General features: G+C 39.4%; 1 protein-coding gene across 1 annotated transcript in view; it reads right to left on the bottom strand.

Moving 5' to 3' along the window:
• NBEA (neurobeachin) overlaps window positions 1-19,962 on the bottom strand; it is a gene marked incomplete at its 5' end in the record, with an annotated part of 948,936 nt that overhangs the window by 188,620 nt on the left and 740,354 nt on the right. The window contains 2 exons of the mRNA XM_081083035.1: window positions 10,953-11,055; window positions 11,377-11,494. Of these exons, the coding sequence (XP_080939161.1) occupies window positions 10,953-11,055; window positions 11,377-11,494 (221 nt within the window). The remainder of the gene's footprint in view (window positions 1-10,952; window positions 11,056-11,376; window positions 11,495-19,962) is intronic.

The raw sequence follows: 19,962 nt of genomic DNA, 5'->3' as shown, positions 1-19,962 counted from the left end.
GTATATCGACTTTGGAGAAGAGTCTCTCTAAGTCCTTTGCCCATTTTTTAATTGGAATTTTTTTCTTCCTTTTGTTAAATTGTATGAGTTCCTTATATATTGTGGAAATTAACCCATTATCAGATGTATCATTGGCATATATATTTTTCTATGCTGTGGGCTCCCTTTTCATTTTGATGGTGGTTTCTTTTGCTGTGCAGATGGTTTTTATTTTGATGTAGTCCCATTTGTTTATTTTCTCCTTAGTTTCCCTTGCCCTAGGAGATGTATTGGCAAACATATTCCTGTGAGAGATATCTGAGAATTTGCTGCCTATGTTTTTTTCCAAGATTTTTATGGTTCCATGATTTATATTTAGTATTTTATCCATTTGAGTTTATTCCTGTGAATGGTGTAAGTTGGGGGTCTATTTCATTATTTTTTGTATGTACCTATCCAATTTTTCCAACAAATTTATGTGAGAGGCTATTTTTACTCTATTGTATGCTCTTGGTCCCTTGGTTGATATTAGTATCTATAAAGGAAAGAATGATAAAGAAAAGAAAAAACTACAAGGAGAAAACAAAACAAACAAAAAATAGGGGGAGGAATATGAAGGGACAGAGATGAAAAAAAGAAAATAAGAATAAAGAGTAAGGAAATAGGGGAAGAAAGACCATTTAAAATAAAAGAATAAAGAAATTTAAAGGGAAAATAGAAGAAAAAGTAGACAAACCCAAAATAAGAAGTGAAAAAAAAAAGATGAGGAAGCAGGAGAGAAAGGAAAAAAAAATCTTTTTTTGTTTTTTTGTATGTACCTGTCTAATTTTACCAATACCATTTATAGGAGAGACTATTTTTTCTATTGTATGCTCTTGCATCCTTGGTTCTCTGTTCTATTCCATTGATCTATATACCTGTTCTTATGACAGTACCACGCTTTTGTTTGCTGGAAGTTTATTATTATTATTATTATTATTATTATTATTATTACTGTTTCAGTTTCATCAGTAGGTATTGGCCTATTCAGGTTTTCTGATTCATCCTGATTGAATTTTGGAAAACAGTATTTTTCTAGGAATTTGTCCATTTCATACAGGTTGTCCAGCTTAGTGGAATATAGTTGTCTATAGTATTTTTTATGTTACTTTGTATTTCTGTGGGACCAGTTGTTATTTCACCTCTTTAATTTCTGATTTTGTTTATTTGGATCCTCCCTCTTTGTTTCTTGATGACTCTGGCTAAAGGTTCATCAATTATGTTTACCTTTACAATGAACAAGCTCTTTTGCTTTAACCTTTTGCTTTGTTTTTGAGTCTTTATGTCATTTATTTCCACTTTGATCTTCATTATTTCCTTCCTTCTATGTACCCTGGGCTTTTATTGTTGCTCTCTTTCTAATTCTTTAAGGTGTAGATTTAGATTATCACAAGTTTTTCTTATTGCTTGTTTTCTTTGTTTGTTTGTTTTTATTTTTGTTTTTGCAGTAGGCCTGTAATGCTATAAACTGCTCTCTCAGGAAGTCCCATAGATTTTTGGTTGTCACATGTTCATTTTCACTTGTTTCCAGAAAGTTTTTTTATTTCTTCTTTGATCTCTTTGGTAAATCATTCATCCTAATATATAAAAAGCCAGGGGCCATCACGATCGAAACAACAGGATGGACGACCAAACAGCAGGCTGTGGGGAGGCAACCAGTCCAGCTGGGGGGTTAGTGAGGGATAACCAAATGACAGAATAGGAGGCTGTGTGGGGCAACCAGGCCGACAGGCGAGTTAGTGAGGGATGACTAAACGACTGAACAGCAGGCTGCATGGGGCAACCAGGCCGGCAGAGGGGGGCAGTTGGGGGTGGCCAGAGCAGCAGGAGGGGCCAGTAAGGAGCAACCAAGCCAGCAAGCTGGGTGGAGTTGGGGGCGAACAGGCCAGCATGGGGGGTGGAGTTGGGGGCGACCAGGCCAGCATGGAGGCAGTAAGAGGTGACCAGGCCAGCGGGGGGGGGGAGTTATGGGTGACCAAGACGGCAGAAGGTGGCAGTTGGGGGCAACCAGGCTGGCAGGGGGGCAATTGGGGGTGACCAGGCCAGCAGGCAGAGGCGGTTAGGGGTGAACAGGCTGGCAGGGAGTGAAGTTAGTGGTGATCAGGCAGGTAGGCAGGTGAGCAGTTAGGATCCAGTGGTCCCAGTTTGTGAGAGGGATGTCCCAGATTGGAGAGGATGCAGACTAGGCTGAGGGGACCCCACTCCATTTATGAATTTCATGCATCAAGCCTCTAGTTGTTTAACAACATGCTATTTAACCTCCATGTGTTTGAATGTTTATGAGTGCTTTTATTGTAGTTGATTTCTAATTTCATGCCATTGTGATCCAAGAAGATGCTTGATATGATTTCAATCTTCTTGAACTTGTGGAGACGTAGTTTATATCCTAACATGTGGTCTATTTTTGAAAATATCCCAGCTACACTTCAGAATACTGTATATTCTGTACCTTTGGGATGAAATATTCTGTAAATGTCAATTAATTCCATCTGATCGAGTTTGTCATTTAGACTTCCTGCTTCCTTGTTATTTTATTTTATTTTTTTTGTCTAGAATCTCTCTCCAGTGATATCAGTGGGGAATTAAAATCCCCTACTATGATTGTGTTGCTGTCGACCTCTCCCTTTAAGTCCTCCAGAATTTATTTTATATATCTGGGTATTCCTGTATTGGGTATATATATGTTTCACAGTTATATCCTCTTGTTGTATTGATTCCCTTTAGTATTATGAAGTGGCTTTCATTATCTCTTGTTATGGCCTTCATTTTGAACTCTATATTGTCAGATATGAGTATTGCTACCTCAACCTTTTCTTTTTCATTTCCATTTGTTTGCAAAATTCTTTCTATGCCTTCACTTCCATTCTGTGTGAGTCTTTTGTTTGAGTTGTGTCTCTTGTAGATAGCTTATATATGGGTCATGTTTTCTTATCTATTCAGCTACCCCATGTCTTTTTATTGTAGCATTTAATCCATTTACATTTAAGGTTATTATTGATAAGTACTTATTTGTTGTCATTTTTTTTGTTTATGCCTGTATTCCTCTCTCTATATATTTCTTCTTAAAATAGTCCTTTTAGCATTTCTGCAGTAATAATAACCTCTTTTAGCCTTTTTCTTGCCTGAAAATTTCTTTATTTCACCTTTGATTTTGAATGATAGTCTTACTGGATAGAGTAATCTTGGATGCAGTCCCTTGCTTTTCATTGCTTTGTATACTTCATACAACTCCCTTCTTACTTGAAGTGTTTCTATTGAGAAATCAGCTTGCAGTCTAATGGAAGATCCCTTGTAGGTAACTTTCTTTCTCCCTCTTGCAGCCTTTAAGATTCCTTCTTTGTCTTTATTGTTTGCTATTTTAATTATGATGTGCCTACGTGTGGATCTTTTGGGGATCATCTTGATTGGGACTCTGTGTTTCCTGAACTTGTGTGACTTTTTCCTTTACCAGATTAGGGAAATTTTCTGTCATTATTTCTTCAAACAGGCTTTTTTGCTTGGATTCTCCTTCTTCTGTTACCCCTATGATGTGAATGTTGTTAAGTTCCATGTTGTCCCGAAGCTCCCTTAGACTCTCCTGCTTTTTAAATTCTTTTTCCCAATTCCTGCTTTGAATGGGTGGGGTTGTGTGTGTGTTCATCCTGTCTTATAATTCACTGATTCGGTTCTCAGCTTCTCTAGCATACCATTGAATCCTTCCGGAGTGTTCTTTATTTCAGCTATGTCATTCTTCATTTCTGCTTGATTGCTGTTCATTGTTTCCATCTGTTTTTTTCATGTTGGTATAGTTCTCATTCTGCTCCTTATAATTCTCATTAAGTTGCTTGTAGTTTTTATTAAGTTGTTTGAGAACCCTAATAACCATTACTTTGTATTCTTTATCTGACAAATTGCTTGCCTTCATTTCATTTAGTTCCTTTTCTGCCGATACCTCCTTTTCTTTTATTTGGGGGTTGTTTTTTTTGGTTCCCTATATTTGCTTTCCCATCAAATTTATTCTATGTATTAGATCAAACTTCAATCCTGCCCATAAGTTGTGGAGTGGCCTTATGTAGTAGGTGTTTCATGGGACCTAGTGGTGCATCTCCTGAGCTGGGTGCTCTAGGAAAGCCAATTGTTTGAGTTATTTCGGTTCTCCTATTGTAACCGGGTCTTCAATGTTGTTGTCCCATTCATGGATGGAATCTCCTCTCAGGCTGGCTGACTCTGAGGCTTACCCCAGATCACATTGTGTGAGTTCTTGTGGAGGTACTGACTGAACAGAACAAAATACAACACAACAAAGCATAAAAGAAAAGAAACAAAACAAGAACATACAAAAGACCCCTACAACAACAACAAAAGCAATGACTGTAGAATTAGGAAAGATAAAAGAGAACAAGAATGATATAAGAAAAGAAAAAAATATAGAAGGAGAAAAGAAAACAAAAAAAGGGGGTGGAGGAATATGATGGAAGAAATAAAATAAAGAAAATAAGAATAAAGAGTAGAGGAGAAAAACTGTTTTAAATAAAATAAAATTGGAAGGAAAAATAGAGAAGAAAGTAGATAGACTCAAAATAAGAAAAGAAAACAAAGATGAGAAAGCAGGAGAAAAAGAAAAAAAAAGAGTAGGAAAGGGGAAGAGAAAAAATTGGATATATGAATGAAACAAGAGAGACTAAAATAATAACAAATCAATAAAGCAGATAAAGCAGATCAGTAGAAGAGAAAAAAAAATGAAAGGAGGGGGGGGGGGGTAAAATTCATCTCAGCCAAGTTTAGTGCTTCCTGGAAGCATTCTTTGGATCCTGCTCTTCTGATGACTGTCACTAACTATTCTGTCTGCAATTCTGGGCTTCCCAGGAGGTACTTAGGTGCTAGCCACTGTCAGAAACTGTCCTCCTTTGGCTCTCAGTAACTTGCTTGAAGCTCCAATGGATCTACAATTTGTGTCTGTCTTCACAGGACTTGACTGTGTGCAGGAGAGGCCAAGCTTCCCTCTAAAGCAGTTTTGTTGTAGCATGGGGCACAGGGCTGAGGCAGTAAGCTTCCCAAGGTTCCCTGGGCTCTGCCTCCAAGCACCTTCGCTTGCCAGGCAGCTGTCAATTTTAATCACTCACAAGTCTGTTTGTGAAAGGGCTTTAGGTACGTCTCCCATGAGGGGGAGGTAATGTTCAGATTTCAGGCAAAGTAAAAGCTACTCTGTGAGTGGTCCAGAATATTACTATGCCCTTGGCTGGGCAGAGATTCATGTATGCAGTCCAGTGGGATCAGCTGGAATCCTGGAATTTCTATCAGCTCTCCAGTGTGGTAGAGGCACCAGTCAGCTTCCCAGGATAGTTCCCAGGACAGAGCCTCCCTGAGGCTGTTCAAACCTATAGGCTTGGCCTCTGCAGCTATTTCCATTTTGCAAAGGTCAAGATGCAGAGTGTGGCCAGCAGGGCTCCTGAGAGTAGCTGGCTGTATCACCTAGGACAGGGCTTTTTCCTTTTCCTTAGCTGTGGCTTCTGGGAGTGGCTAGCTAGATCCTCTCAGGAAAAATGGCTGTTTCGGTTTGGTGGTGTATGACCTACTGAATGCAGAACTCCTGACTGCTGCTTTTCCACCTCTTCTTCCCCCTCTACCCCCACCCCCCGACCCGCCACAATGCTTTCTACCCCAGCCTTTCCTTAGACATCTCAGGTATGCATGACCCTACCTGCACCAAAGCCTTGGGTGAGTAGCTACAAATGGAAACTCCTGTGCTCTGGGGGGAAAAAACAAAAAACAAAAACAAAAAAACAGAACTGAAGCTTTTTCTCAACCGGCTCCAATATACTGGCTCCAGACTCCACGGAGGCCAGCAGCCCTGCTGCCTTTTACATCGGTTGTTACATGGGCTGCTGATCTCAGTTCTGGTGTTCTGGCCTTTACCTTCTAAGGGAAAAGCCCCTCCCATAGGGACCTCTCCTCACTCTTGGCTGACCTGCCTGCTGCCCATGGCAGGCCCTCTCAGGACCTGGCCCTTCCTGCTGGCCTCCAGGTGTTTTCTGTCCTTCATATAAGTCTCTTCAGCTGGACCTCAGTTGGTAATTCCAGGTGTATGTTCCCCACTTTAGTTTTATTTCTAGTCTGGCCCTGGGAGGAGGTGCAAGAAAGGTCTGCCTATTTGGCCACTGTCTTCTCTCCTCTCAAATCCCCTTGTTTTTAAAATGTGGTTGTTTTAAGAATTAAGGGCAGAGAGCTCCCTTCTGCCATGTGAAGACAGAATGAGAAGATGACCATTTATGAACCAGAAAACGGGTCTCATCAGGAACCAAATCTGCCAGTTCCTTAATCTTGGACTGCCCAGCCTCCAAAAGTGAGAGAAATAAATGCCTGTTGTTTATAAGTGTCCCCACCCCCTATAAAAAAGAATTAAGGGAAATAATACTTATAAATGAAAACACTAAGTATAGTTCCTGGTGCATGAAAAGTGTTCAATAAATAATAGCTACGGATATCAATTAATTAAAAGGGCATTCATTAAGCTATGCTAGCTTAATGGAAATATCCCTTTACTCTAAATCTTCAACCATTAAGCAACAATATGATTTCTAACTTGATCTCTTTGGTAGGCTTGCCCAAGAAGTAGCCTAAATGACTTGTGAAGTCAATTATTCTTGCAGAATACCTGCCTCTGAATTTTATAATTTTTTTGTTTTTTTGTAAATCAGTTTCTTTATGGGTTTGGCTTAGGGTAAGTTTCCTAGAGTTTAATAAACTCTGCTTAAACTGACAAAACTCAATGTCAAGAAAGGAAAGCAAAGAATGCATCCCTTAGTTGTTCTATAAAGCAGGAAGGCTTCTTGTAGGAGCCAGCATCATCCTTCTCTTTCACAATTCGCTAAATATAACAAGATCTTACATATCACACACATAAGTTTATAGAGGTATGTGTGTTTATCTATTTACCTGCCAACCTACCCACTTATCTGCTTATCTATCTATATCTGTGTGTGTATGATTGCATATATTTGTCCTGAGTATACATGTTTACAGTTTGACAAAGTGCCTTTACTTTATGACCTCAAGACATTCATAAAACATCTCTATGCAATGATACTTCCCTAATTTTGTAGCAGATGAAAGTGTCATTCCTCTTACCTAGTGCTTTTCATTCTTTCAATTAATATGTGGTGAGTTCCTACCAACTACCTGGCTCTGTTATTATTACCCAGTGGGCAAATAACAGGCCTAATGAAGCCAAATGTAGTGTTCCTCCAACCCTCTTCTGCTATACAAACTGAATTTCTGAGAATATTATTAGGAAACCACGAATGAGTTTTTGGTCATTGACCAAATTGAGTGTTTGGTCAGAAAACCAAAAACAATGAAACAGTATTTTAAGATAGAGTGGTTGTACTAAGTAACAGTGGAACCAAAACTACTGAACATCTATTTTGTTTCCAGTTTTTCTATCAAGAATAATGATTTTCTAAAAGTAAAAAAGACTGAATGTGGTTAAAAAGGAAATAATATTCGTAATAGGTAACAAAGATAGTAGAAGAGCTCTGTTTTTTTTAAATTAATTCAGGTCCAGACAAGTTGAAGACTATTGAAGGAAATCACACACATGTCATTGAGAAACCCATATTGGTAATATTTGAAGAATCATGGTCATTGGGAAAGATGCCAAGATGCAGATTGTTTTTTAAAAGGATATAGAACTCCTTGTGAGTTCTTAATGTCAATTGCTGAAAAAATTATTGAATTGGTGATTAAATAGTCTGTAATCACCAGGGAAAGGAAGTAGTGATTATCATCAGTCAGCTTAGATTCAATAAGACCAAGTCTTGCAAAACTAACTACATTTCCTTGATAGAGTAAATGCACTTTTTTCTTTTGGCCTGTATTTTATATAACTATTTACTTATCTACTAGTTTCTTAATTTAATTTTGTCAGTCTACTGGCAAATATCTGAGCATGTGCACACATGTCAGTAAATTGCTCTTATACTGTAAGCTTAAAGAGAATAGATACATGACAATATAAGGTAATTCTAGTTGAATAGCACTTAAAAACACCTCTACAATTAGGTACTATGCTAGATCCTGTAGATTAAAAGGATAAATAAGACACAGTCCCTGTCTTTTAAATGACTGTAGCCTACTTGAGGGGACACAGATGAAGATTAGTTTTCCTTTCCATCCATGCAGCTCTGTGCAATAATTCCCAGGGACTTAATTTATCTACCCAAAGCTGATGCCTCTTTCTTCATTGCCAAAAGACACCCTATTTTTTTCAAGTTGGGGATAGCAAGTTCATATTTTTCCCTGAATTCTGGGGGCTAAGCCAGTAAACACACTTCCTGTTGATAGTGATTGTTTTAGGAATGGGAAGGTGACCAATTTTGGCCAAAAGGGACTTATAGATTGCAGGAGGCTTCTGAGCAATATATTCTTTCCTAAAACATGAATGTTCTAAGAAGAATCCATTGTGGCTTTCCCCTGCTTTACTGCAGTTGTCTGAAGATGTGGTGTCTGGAGTAGTAGTACTTATTTTGTGAACATGAGGCCAACTAAGAATTCTAACATCTCTGAACCTCTGAGCCAATACTTGCAACTCCAGATCTTTTACATTAAAGACAAAAACTAAAAAGCAAAGAACTCTATCTGTTAAGTCACACTTAGTCATTCATTCAGTTACTTAGAGCCCAAAACTAACTGATATTAATAATACACAAAATTTACTGTTTCCTGCTTAGATTAGTATCCTACATAATAAAAGCCTAATATGCAAATCGACCGTGCACTGACCACCAAATGGCAGATGCTCAACTCAAGAGCTGCCTCCAGCCCGCAGGCCCCAGGCCAATTGCCCCACAGATTGGCCCTGATTGCTGGCTAGGCCTAGGGACCCTACCCATGCACAAATTTTGTGCACCGGGCCTCTAGTCTTCAATAAAATAAGATTTCAAAATAATGCTTTAAAAATACCAAGATGTTATTTTCCTTTTAATTGTACCCCCCCCCCAGTGTTATATACTGTCTGCTTTTATTTTTCAATTACACTATACATTCAATATTATTTTGTATTAGTTTCAGGTGCACAGCATATGGTTAGACAATCCTATAGTTACACAGTTTTCCCTCAATATTTCAGGTACCCACCATGCCCCATATATAGTTATCACAGTATTATTGACTGTACTCTCTACGCTATTATCTACTATTAATGGATTTTGTGCACATCCTTTTTGGGTTGTGTTGATAAATTGATAGGCAAGTAGTGTTTTAGGGCGCTTATACTGGCCACATATTTTCTTTGCATTAACCATGCTTTGATATAACTCACTTTGCATTTGTTCAACTAAGTTGTTGAAATAATTTCAATGACTTGGAATTACTCAGGCTAAGGATATTCAAAATTTATATTTTGATTCAAAATTAGCTTTCACCCTAATTGTAGATATTCATCAATCTGTTTGCCAGTTTTCAGTTCTGAGGGTTAAAACTATAACACTGTTCAAAACTGATAAACATTAGATGTCAGTGTTTTTATTCTGTGACAGTGTGTTATTGCAGAGAAATTATTCTTTGTTACTGTTTAATCCTTAAATATTTTTATTATTCCATTTTCTTTTTTCCAGTTTCCTTGGGTTATAGTGTCTCTGTTACTGGTTTCTAAAAGTTTGTTTGTGACTAAAAATGTTAACCATTTCTTTCGCATTGCAAATAAAATGCCCTGTTTTTTGTTATTATTTTACTGTGGTGTTTTACTTTTTGGTTGTACCAAAGTTGTGTGTTAAATATAATCATGTACTGTTAAATACATACATACATATATACATACACACATACATACCTAGATGAAAAATTTAGGAAATTGTAAAACTAAACCATAATTAATGACTATAAATCTCAATAAATGCTAGGAGTTTTATTACTTTAATGAAGAAACATTTATAAGAACAAATTATATGTTATTACATTACAATTACAAACATCATGAGGCTTTTGGTATGTTTCCTGTAAGATCACCAAGCAAAATGTCTTAATTATATACTAGCTATTATATTCAATCAATTTTTTACTTCCTCCTCTATATGTTATATAAAATTATGCCTTAACTATCCTGTCATTCTTAAAATAGTTGTTTTCATAACCTCTTTCCCTACAAATAACCTGCAAAAAAAGAAAATCCCTTGGTTCTCAACTAATTATCTTAATATATAAAAACCCTGGGTCTGTCACAACTAGAGACTAGACCAACCGGAAGTCAGTCCTGCAGTCAGTGCTAGGTTGCCATGGTGACCCAGCAGTGACTGCTGCAGCTGCAGGCACAGTGACCCAGCACTGACTGCTGAGGGGGCTGCGAATCAGGCCCAGAGAGAGGCCTGAAGAGAGAAGCAGGGTCTGATCCATAGCCTGTGTGGCAGCTGTTGATCAGCACTTGCCTTTCTCTTTCTTTCTGGGCTGGGCCAGCAGCTGTGCCTCCATTTCTCTCAGGACTTCCACCAGGACTGCTGATCAGCCTGCCATTCTGATCAGGCTCCATTGATAGGCCCAGAGATGCTGACTGGCATAGAAACCAACCTATTGGAACCAAATTGGCTGGTAGAGGAGGGCAGTTGGGGGCGAGATCAGGCCTGCAGGGGAGGGCAGTTGGGGGTGAGATCAGGCCAGCAGGGGAGGGCAGTTAGGGGTGATCAGGCAGGCAGAGGCAGTTAGGGATGATCAGGCAGGCAGACAGGTGAGCAGTTAGGAGCCAGCGGTCCATGATTATGAGAAGGTATGGACATCCCCCAAGGGGTCCCCGATTGGAGAGGGTGAAGGCTGGGCTGAGGGAATGCCCCCTTCCGTGCAATAATTTCATGCACTGGGCCACTAGTAATAATCATAATGGTATAACCCTATATATATTTCTGTCTTATTAAAAATGAAGTATGTTTTATAAAACCCATAGATAATGTATAACATGATATAATTACCTGGCTTGTGGCAAACCATAGCTGGTTCCTACTCCAACCCGAGGCAAGCTATAGACAACTTTTTTTACTGTTGCTTGATCAGGGAAATTAAACATAACCGAGGCTGTGGAAAGAAGTAGAATCATGATTTAGAAAAGTACAGGAGAGCAAACCATCAATTTCAGAAATCATTTTCAAGAGCTTATCACCATTTATTTGTAAAGGTAATGTATCTTCTTGGAAATCACCTTTCTGTATAACTTTCTCTATGATAAATCTAGGATTAATATTTCCAAAAATATTAATTTCTTAATATTATTATTTTAGTGAGGGCATAACAGAGAGAAATACAGCAGGGAAAAAAGAAGAGACAGAATTACACCATGCAAATAAATAGCATTAAAATATGAGCATGTTTTCTTTGAAAATATTTAAGGAGACTTACTTCGGTTTGCCATAAATACTTCCAAAGCAGTGTTTTGTAGAAGATAACGTCTTGAGAATACAGCTCGTATCTCACTGAACATCCATTTTCCATGAAGTCCCTCAGTGTATGCAAGGACCTAAAATAAATAGTTTAAAAGGAAGTTTCCATCAGTAAAATATGTGTCTAAAACTTAGTCTGACAATATCTTAGGCAGTGCTATATAAAAGTCAGTAATTAGGGAACATCTTCCTAAATTCATTATATATCATTTAATTCTATATATTTGCAAAATTCTACCTTTCTTAATTATCTTAATTGGCTCATTGGGAAATGAAGAAGCAAAAAAGTTATATATTCAATATGACCCTCTGACTTAAAACAGAAAATGTATTTTAACTTTTTGATCTTGTATATAATTAGTTGGGCCAGGTGACCCAACTAATTATGTCAATAACTGTTGGTTCTTTTGCAATATCTTCTTTCCTCCTCATTCCTTGCTTAACAAAAGCCTAGTTATGCCCAAGGTGTTCATGTATTCAACCTCAGGTGATGGATCATGATTGATCTAAGCTGGAAGACAGGAAATATTTTTGGTAATAGGCCAAACAGTAAATATTTTCAGGCCTTATGGTATGATTACTCAACTTTGCCACTGTACCATGAAAGCAGTCACAGACAATATATACTAATATAAGGGATATATGCTAATTAGACTGGATGTCTTCTGGATGACTTTCTGGATATCCTTCCGAACAAAGCCATGGTGGTGGGGCCGAAGCAGAGGCAGTTAGGGGCGATCAGGCTAGCAGGCAAGAGCAGTTAGGGGGATCAGGCCAGCAGGGGAGAGCAGTTAGGGGAATAGGCCAGCAGGGGAGAGGAGTTAAGGGGGGGTCAGGCCAGCAGGGGAGAGCAGTTAGGGGGATTAGGCCAGCAGGGGAGAGCAGTTAGGGATCAGGTCAGCGGGGAGAGCAGTTAGGGGAATCAGATAGGCAGGGGAGAGCAGTTAGGGGGATCAGGCTGGCAGGCAGGTGAGCGGTTAGGAGCCAGTGGTCCCGGATTGCAAGAGGGATGTCCGACTGCCAGTTTGGGCCCGTTCCTGCAGGGGTCAGACATCCCCCGAGGGGTCCCAAATAGGAGAGGGTGCAGGCCAGGCTGAGGGACCGCCCACCCCTGTGTACAAATTTCATGCACCGGGCCTCTAGTCTATAATAATAAAAGTGTAATATACTAATTAGATGGCTATCCTTCCAGATGATTTTCCAGATGAAGCTGGGGCTATGAGGGAAGCCTGGGCCCCAGGTGCCAGAGGGAAGCCTGTGCCAGCAGCCAGGGGAAGGAAGACCTACTCTTGCACGAATTTTGTGCATTGGGCCTCTAGTGTGTAAATAAATGATCAGGGCTGTGCTCCATTAAAACTTTAAAAAACAACAACAACAACCTTATTTATAACAACAGGAGGGCCTGAATTGGCCCCAAGGCCAGAATGTGGTTAACCTATGGTCTCTGGCAATCATGACAAAGCTATTTCTTGCTTTCCTCAATTCCCTTACAACTAGTGGTAAGGATATTTGACCCAGCACTGGCTAATGAGAATAAAACCAAAGTCAGGATGTTTCAGAGAAGCTGATAAAACGAGTCATATATAGCTGTTATACTCTTGTCCCCTTCTTGCTTAAAAGGAGATGTGATGGTGGAAACTGTAGTGGCATTGCATAACCATGAGAGGAAGGCCAAGGGAATTGGGTTGAAGTTTGGCCCCTAACATTGAGCTACTGAAACAATCTCAACAACGATCCATATGTGTGGACATCTTGATACATGATGCAGGTAAATTCATATTTGGTAAAGCCACTGCTAGTCAAATCTGCAACACACACATTCCTTTCTGATACACTAATGCACATTACAATACATTTGCATTGGTTTACTCTGTATAATCTATTAACTTATATTTCTTTAGTGAAAATGGAAACTAGTCATTGAATTTTATGTACATGATATAGATTAAGTTTTGAAAACAAGTTATGAAGTTCCTTTGTACATTTCCTTTCTCTAGGAATTATGTGGGTGTTCTCTGTGTGTGTGTGTGTGTGTGTGTGTGTGTACACATACATAAAATATATGATCTATTAGTCTTTTATACTTTTTGAAAATCCCACTTTAACTCCTTAATTCAGTTTTTGTCTTTCCCTAGACACTGGAAGGTTTTTGGAGGCAGTCAGACATTTAAATCCTGGAAGATTTTGGAACCTATCAGACTCCTATTTAAATCATGGCTCTGCTGTTTTCTAGCTATAAGGCCTTTCAGAATTATTTAACTCCATCTGATTTTTGATATCTGAAGAAGTGATAATAATATCTGTAACTGGTTAGTTTAAGTGGAGACATTGAATGTAAAGTGAATGGCCTTGGCTACTATTTAAGTTCTATTCATACGTTTATATGTCATTATTGTCGAATATAAAGTGACAAATGGTTTTTTTCAGTTTCTAAATACAAAATTTTTTATTCATTTCACAAAATAATAATAGTGATGTGTCACAATTTATATTAATAAATTCTTAGTTGAATGCAATGGTTTCCAGATTTGAATTTCATAGACTAGTATAATTTTTTTAAGTGGAAAGAATACTAATATAGGATGGTTTTTTTGCTAAGTAGAAAAAATTCTAAGACAAATAAAACAGCCACAACAACAAAAACTATCCTTCACTATGACCACTATTTCACTAAAAAAATAAAAATATTAAAACCACTTAAAAACACAGATACTAAAATGACTATAATCTCAGAAAAAAGAAGAGATGTTTTTTATGAAAGCTGTGTTAGAACCCTTATACTGAAACCAGTATGCCAGGAGGATAAAGACACACACACACACACACACACACACACACACACTCATATTTTACTTATTTTTCCTTTTGAGAAACATGATATAATAAATATTTGATCAATTATTCCTTTCCATTAAGCACATTATCATTCATTTTACTCATAGGAGGCAGGTAGCTCATAAACACATAGACATTAGTTTGACTCCTTAACTACTCCATGTCTTACCAACAATGCCAGTTATCAATTTATTGCTTTCCAGCACCAAATTTACCCTTAATTGCTTGTTCTATGAAAATGAATCTGTGCCCCTTGTTTTTCCTTTGCTTGCTGGCACAATGTTAAGCTTTGTCAGGAAAGGACACTGAACAGACAATGCAGGAGGAAGGGTTTTCTTCCTGGTTTTGGTGTGCTCATTCAGCAGGTTCCTGCAAAATGTGGGCCTGCAGTGTATGGTTGCAAACAGTACCCAGTAACTAGTTTCCTCCAGAATTCCCCCTACTCCAGCCAGTTTTGTAGCAGAGTGTCTGCGGTGAGAAGCCTTCCAGGAACAGCTTCACCAACTCCCGAGAGAGGAGACATTTAGAAAGTCCTGGAGGACACAGCTCCCCCAACAAGGCACCAGAATGACTTCTCCATCATTCAGTGAGCTACAGCCATGCCCTCCACAACAAGGACCTCTTCCCTGGGTTCAGTGTCAGCTCTAAGGGTAGTGGCTGCTCCTTATGTAAGTTGTTCCAAACACATATATGTTTAGAGTTCTTTTTCTTACTAACCTTTCCCTTGTTACTCCAGTTTCCTGTTATAATTTATTATAGCTATTTATATTATACATTCCCTGTTCAAATTGCTAAATGGTTTCTCTCTCCTGATTGGATCTGGACAGGTAACACAAACTTTTCTATCAGTTCTCCTACCACCACTTTCTTTTTCTTTTTCTTTTTTGATTTGTATTGAATATATTGGGGCAACATTGGGTTAATAAAATTATATAGGTTTTGTTAGGGGCAAAAGTAGAATATTGGGAACTAGCTATAGTATTGGGAAATATTAATCATGCTCTGTTAACCATGATTGCCTTATTCTGGTTAAAGAAAGTATGTTCTAACCTGGCTGGGAGTTGTAAGCCCCCTGGGAGTCAACCTTGGACCTGGGAGTCAACCTTGGAATAAAGTCCATTCTCATTCAAGAACTACCTATTATTATGGAAAGATTAACAACCTTGTTGCCCAAACAATGGAGTCCCACCCCAGTGTGCATAGCCTACTTCCCCATGTAATCTTTATCCTACCCTACATAAGCAGCTAGCTTAAGGGGGTTTGCAGAGAGATTTTTGTGGATGACCTGCTGCTCTTTCATACTGTCAGCTCAACACTGTCTCTACTGAATTGACTCAAGTAGTGACAGGCAGCCCTGACCCACTGGTTATCCAGTTTCAGTTTCATGTATACAATTCTATAATATATCATCTGTATATTGCATTGTGTGTTCATCACCCCAAGTCAAGTCTCCTTCCATCATCATTTATCCCCACTTTATCCTCTTGTACCATCCCCAACCTCCTTTCCCTCCCATAATCACTATATTGTTGTCTGTGTCTGAGATTTTTGTTTGTTTGCTTTTTCGTTAATTCCTTCACCTTTTTCACCCAGTCCCCCAACTCTCTCCCCTCTGACAGATGTCAGTCAGTTCTCTGTATATATGAGTCTGCTTCTATTTTGTTTGATAGTTTATTTTGTTCATTATATTCCACTTACAAGTGAAATCATATGGTACTTATCTTTCTATGGATGACTTATTTCACTTAGCATAATAATCTCCAGGTCCATCCATGCTGTTTCGAAAGGTAAGATTTCCTTCTTTTTATTACTGACCAGTAGTATTCCATCGTGTGAATGTACCACAGCGTTTTAATCCACTCATCTACTGATGGACATTTGGGAAGCTTTGAAATCTTGGCTATCTATAATAATAAAAGTGTAATATGCTAATTAGACTAGACATCCTTCCGGGGTTGCAAGAGAAGCCAGGGTCCTGGGTGCCAGAGGGAAGCCAGTGCCTGCAGCTGGGGGAAGGGAGGCCTACTCTTTCACAAATTTCATGCATCAGGCCTCTAGTTGTAAATAATGAGAGGTGCAATGAACATAGGGGTGTAATATTCCTTCAAATTAGTGTTTCAGGATTTTTTGGTATCTTTCCAGAAGTGAAATTGCTGGGCCATAAAGCAGTTCCATTTCTAGTTTTTTGAGGAACTTCTATACTATTTTCCACAGTGTCTGCACCAATCTGTATTCTTACCAAATAGTTGGAGAGGGTTCCTTTTTCTCCACATCCTCACCCACACTTGTTGTGTTTGTTGATTTATTGATGGTAGCCATTCTGACAGGTGTGAAGTGAGATCTCATTGTGGTTTTAATTTGCATATCTCTGATGATTAGTGACTGGGAGCATCTTTTCATATGCCTATTGGCCATCTGTATGTCCTCTTTGGAGAAGTGTTCATTCAGGTCCTTTGCCCATTTTTTAACTGGATTGTTTGGGGGGGGGGTTGATGTTAAATTGTATAAGTTACTTATAAAATGTGGATACTAGCGCCTTATCGAATATATCATTGGCCAATATGTTCTGCCATTTAGTGGGCTGTATTTTCATTTTGCTGGTTTCCTTTGCTGTGCAAAACCTTTTCAGTTTGATGTAGTCACATTTGTATATGTTTTCTTTTGTTTCCCTTGCCCTCTAGCACCACTTTCCTAGCTTCAGGTTGGGACCACACTAGTCCTCAGGCGCCCTCAGGAGCAAGATAAAATGATACTGAGATAATCAGAGGAACTCAGTAGACCTTGGAGACAAGGAGAGGGAATAAAATTAAAATTCAATTATTTTGCTAGTACCTAGTAAACAGTGCAGGGAAGCAAATACCAAAAGATAGATCCAAAGGTCAGAAGTTATTTTGAAAAGGGTAGCATCATCTGAATAAGCATATATCCTTTACCAAAAGACCATGGAAAGGACAATTATATTTATAAAACCTCTTATAACTTGATTTAAAAATGTGCTTAATTATTTTACCATCATCCATGTTTTAATTAAGTTTTTTTTTTTAAATATATTTTATTGATTTTTTACAGAGAGGAAGGGAGAGAGAGAGAGAGCTAGAAACATCGATGAGAGAGGAACATTGATCAGCTGCCTCCTGCACATCTCCTACTGGGGATGTGCCCGCAACCCAGGTACATGCCCTTGACCGGAATTGAACCCGGGACCTTTCAGTCCACAAGCCGACGCTCTATCCACTGAGCCAAACCGGTTTCGGCTAAGTTTTTTTTTTTTAATTTTTCAGTCAAACAAATTTTATTTTAGTATACATTTTATGTGTTGTTGAATCAGAAATGAGATTGTTAAATTAGTTGACAATATTTTTTTTCTTTTTTTAATATATTTTTTATTGATTAAGATATTACATATGTGTCCTTATCCCCACGTTACCCCCTACCCCCCCACACTCATGCCCCCACCTCCCCCCCCCCCCCCGTTGTCCGTGTCCATTGGTTAGGCCTATATGCTTGCATATAAGTCCTTTGGTTGATCTTTCCCCCTTACCCCCACCCTCCCCTACCTTCCCTCCAAGGCCCGACAGTCCAATCAATGCCTCTTCGTCTCTGGATCAGTCCTTGTTCATCAGTTTATGTTGTTCATTATATTCCACAAATGAGTGAGATCATGTGGTATTTATCTACTCTCCAGTTCCATCCATGCTGTGGCAAATGGTAAGACTTCCTTTTTTTTCTTCCTCTTCTTAAAGAATACCTTTCAGCATTTCATATAATGCTGGTTTGGTGGTAATGAACTCCTTTAGCTTTTTCTTATCTGTGAAGCTCTTTATCTGACCTTCAATTCTAAATGATAGCTTTGCTAGATAGAGTAATCTTGGTTGTAGGTTCTTGCTATTCATCACTTTGAATATTTCTTGCCACTCTCTTCTGGCCTGCATGGTTTCTGTTGAGAAATCAGCTGACAGTCGTATGGGTACTCCCTTGTAGGTAACTGACTTTCTTTCTCTTGCTGCTTTTAAGATTCTTTCTTTGTCTTTTGCTCTTGGCATTTTAATTATGATGTGTCTTGGTGTGGTCCTTTTTGGGTTCCTTTTGTTTGGGGTTCTCTGCGCTTCCTGGACTTGTAAGTCTATTTCTTTCAGCAGGTAGGGGAAGTTTTCTGTCATTATTTCTTCAAATAGGTTTTCAATATCTTGCCCTCTCTCTTCTTCTGGTATCGCTATAATTCTGATGTTGGTATGCTTGAAGTTGTCCCAGAGGCTCCTTACACTATCTTCATATTTTTGGAATCTTTTTTCTTTTTTCTTTTTTGGTTGGGTATTTTTTGTTTCTTTGTATTTCAAATCTTTGACTTGATTCTTGGGATCCTCTTGTCTGCTGTTGGATCTCTGTATATTATTCTTTATTTCAGTCAGTGTATGCTTAATTTCTAGTTGGTCCTTTTTCATATCCTCGAGGGTCTCACTAGATTTCTTGAGGGTCTCACTAAATTTATCGGCGGTTTCCATAAAATTCTTGAAAAACCTTATAAACATGGTTTTGAACTCTATATCCAGTCGTTTGCTTTCCTCCATTTCTGTCATTTGTGACCTGTTTCTTTGTCTCCGCATTTTTTATGCTTCCCTGTGTTGGTAGAGTGGTTTTGTGTGCTAGGTGTCCTGTAGGGCCCAGTGGCTCAGCCTCCCCCGTTACCTGTGGTGGACACTCTTGGTGCACCCCCTTGTGGGCTTTGTGAACAGTCTTGTTGTAGTTATGCCTTGATTGTTGTAGGATCACTGGAGGAATTGAGCTCCAGGCCAATTGGCAGTGAGACTTGGCTGTGTCTGCAGTGGGAGAACTTCTGTGCTGAAGACACCCTTCTGGGGCAAGACTTGCTTCAGTGGGGCTTTGGTGCTCACTGAGTCTGCCCCCTGGGTGTGTCCCTTATGGATCTGAGGAGTTTGTAATCCGGATGGTCCCCCTCTGGCCACTGGGTACACTGGCTCTTGGAGGTTACCCAGCAGGAGCTATGGAGAGAACTGCAGATTCCCCGTCCTTTTTTTGGAGTTTTGAGGTGCCCTGATGAGGCCCAGCTGTGAAGCAATGCAAGCTGCTGTGGGGTCTTGGGCCTTCTCTTGGAAGTTCTGGGTCTGTGGCCCACCTGCAGTTTGTTAGATAATTTTCAGGTTGCAAAGGGCCAGGGCATTCATATGCAAAAGCCTCTGCTGCAGGTTGGGTGGGGCGGGGTCTCAGGGAATCAAAGGGCGGAACAAGGAACTATGGCGGATTCTCAGCCCTGCCCTAAGGGGCCGCACCCGTCTCAGTGTCACGACAATCCAATTGCTGCAAGCACCTCTGAGGGAAAGCCGCCCTTGAGTTCCGAGTTCTGCCCGCTGCCAGACAGTCCAGTTTCTCCCGGTATGAGTCCTGGGTCCCCAGAGACTTCTCGGAACTGGAGTTCAGAGCAGTCCGGAGCCTGTGACTCCCTCCTGATTCAAAAAGACAGCCGCATCCTCAGGTACCAGCCCCCTTCCACGCACTCTCGAGCCTCCGTACCTTTGCACTTTACTTCCGCAGCTCCTGACCCTCAATGTGCCTTTCTCTTTCCTTCTAGTTGTAGAATTTCCACTCAGCCAGCCTTCCTGCAAGTTTTGGATAATGTCCGTTTTGTCTTTTTATTGCGTTTTGAAGTTGTTGTAGGAGGCAGCAATTTCGGTGTTTCCCTATGTCGCCATCT

This window comes from Myotis nattereri (assembly GCF_964212035.1).
Source record: "Myotis nattereri genome assembly, chromosome: 2".
Lineage (NCBI taxonomy): Eukaryota > Metazoa > Chordata > Mammalia > Chiroptera > Vespertilionidae > Myotis > Myotis nattereri.
The sequence above is the reverse complement of the archived record's forward strand: the minus strand, read 5'-3'. Positions and strand labels throughout refer to the sequence as shown.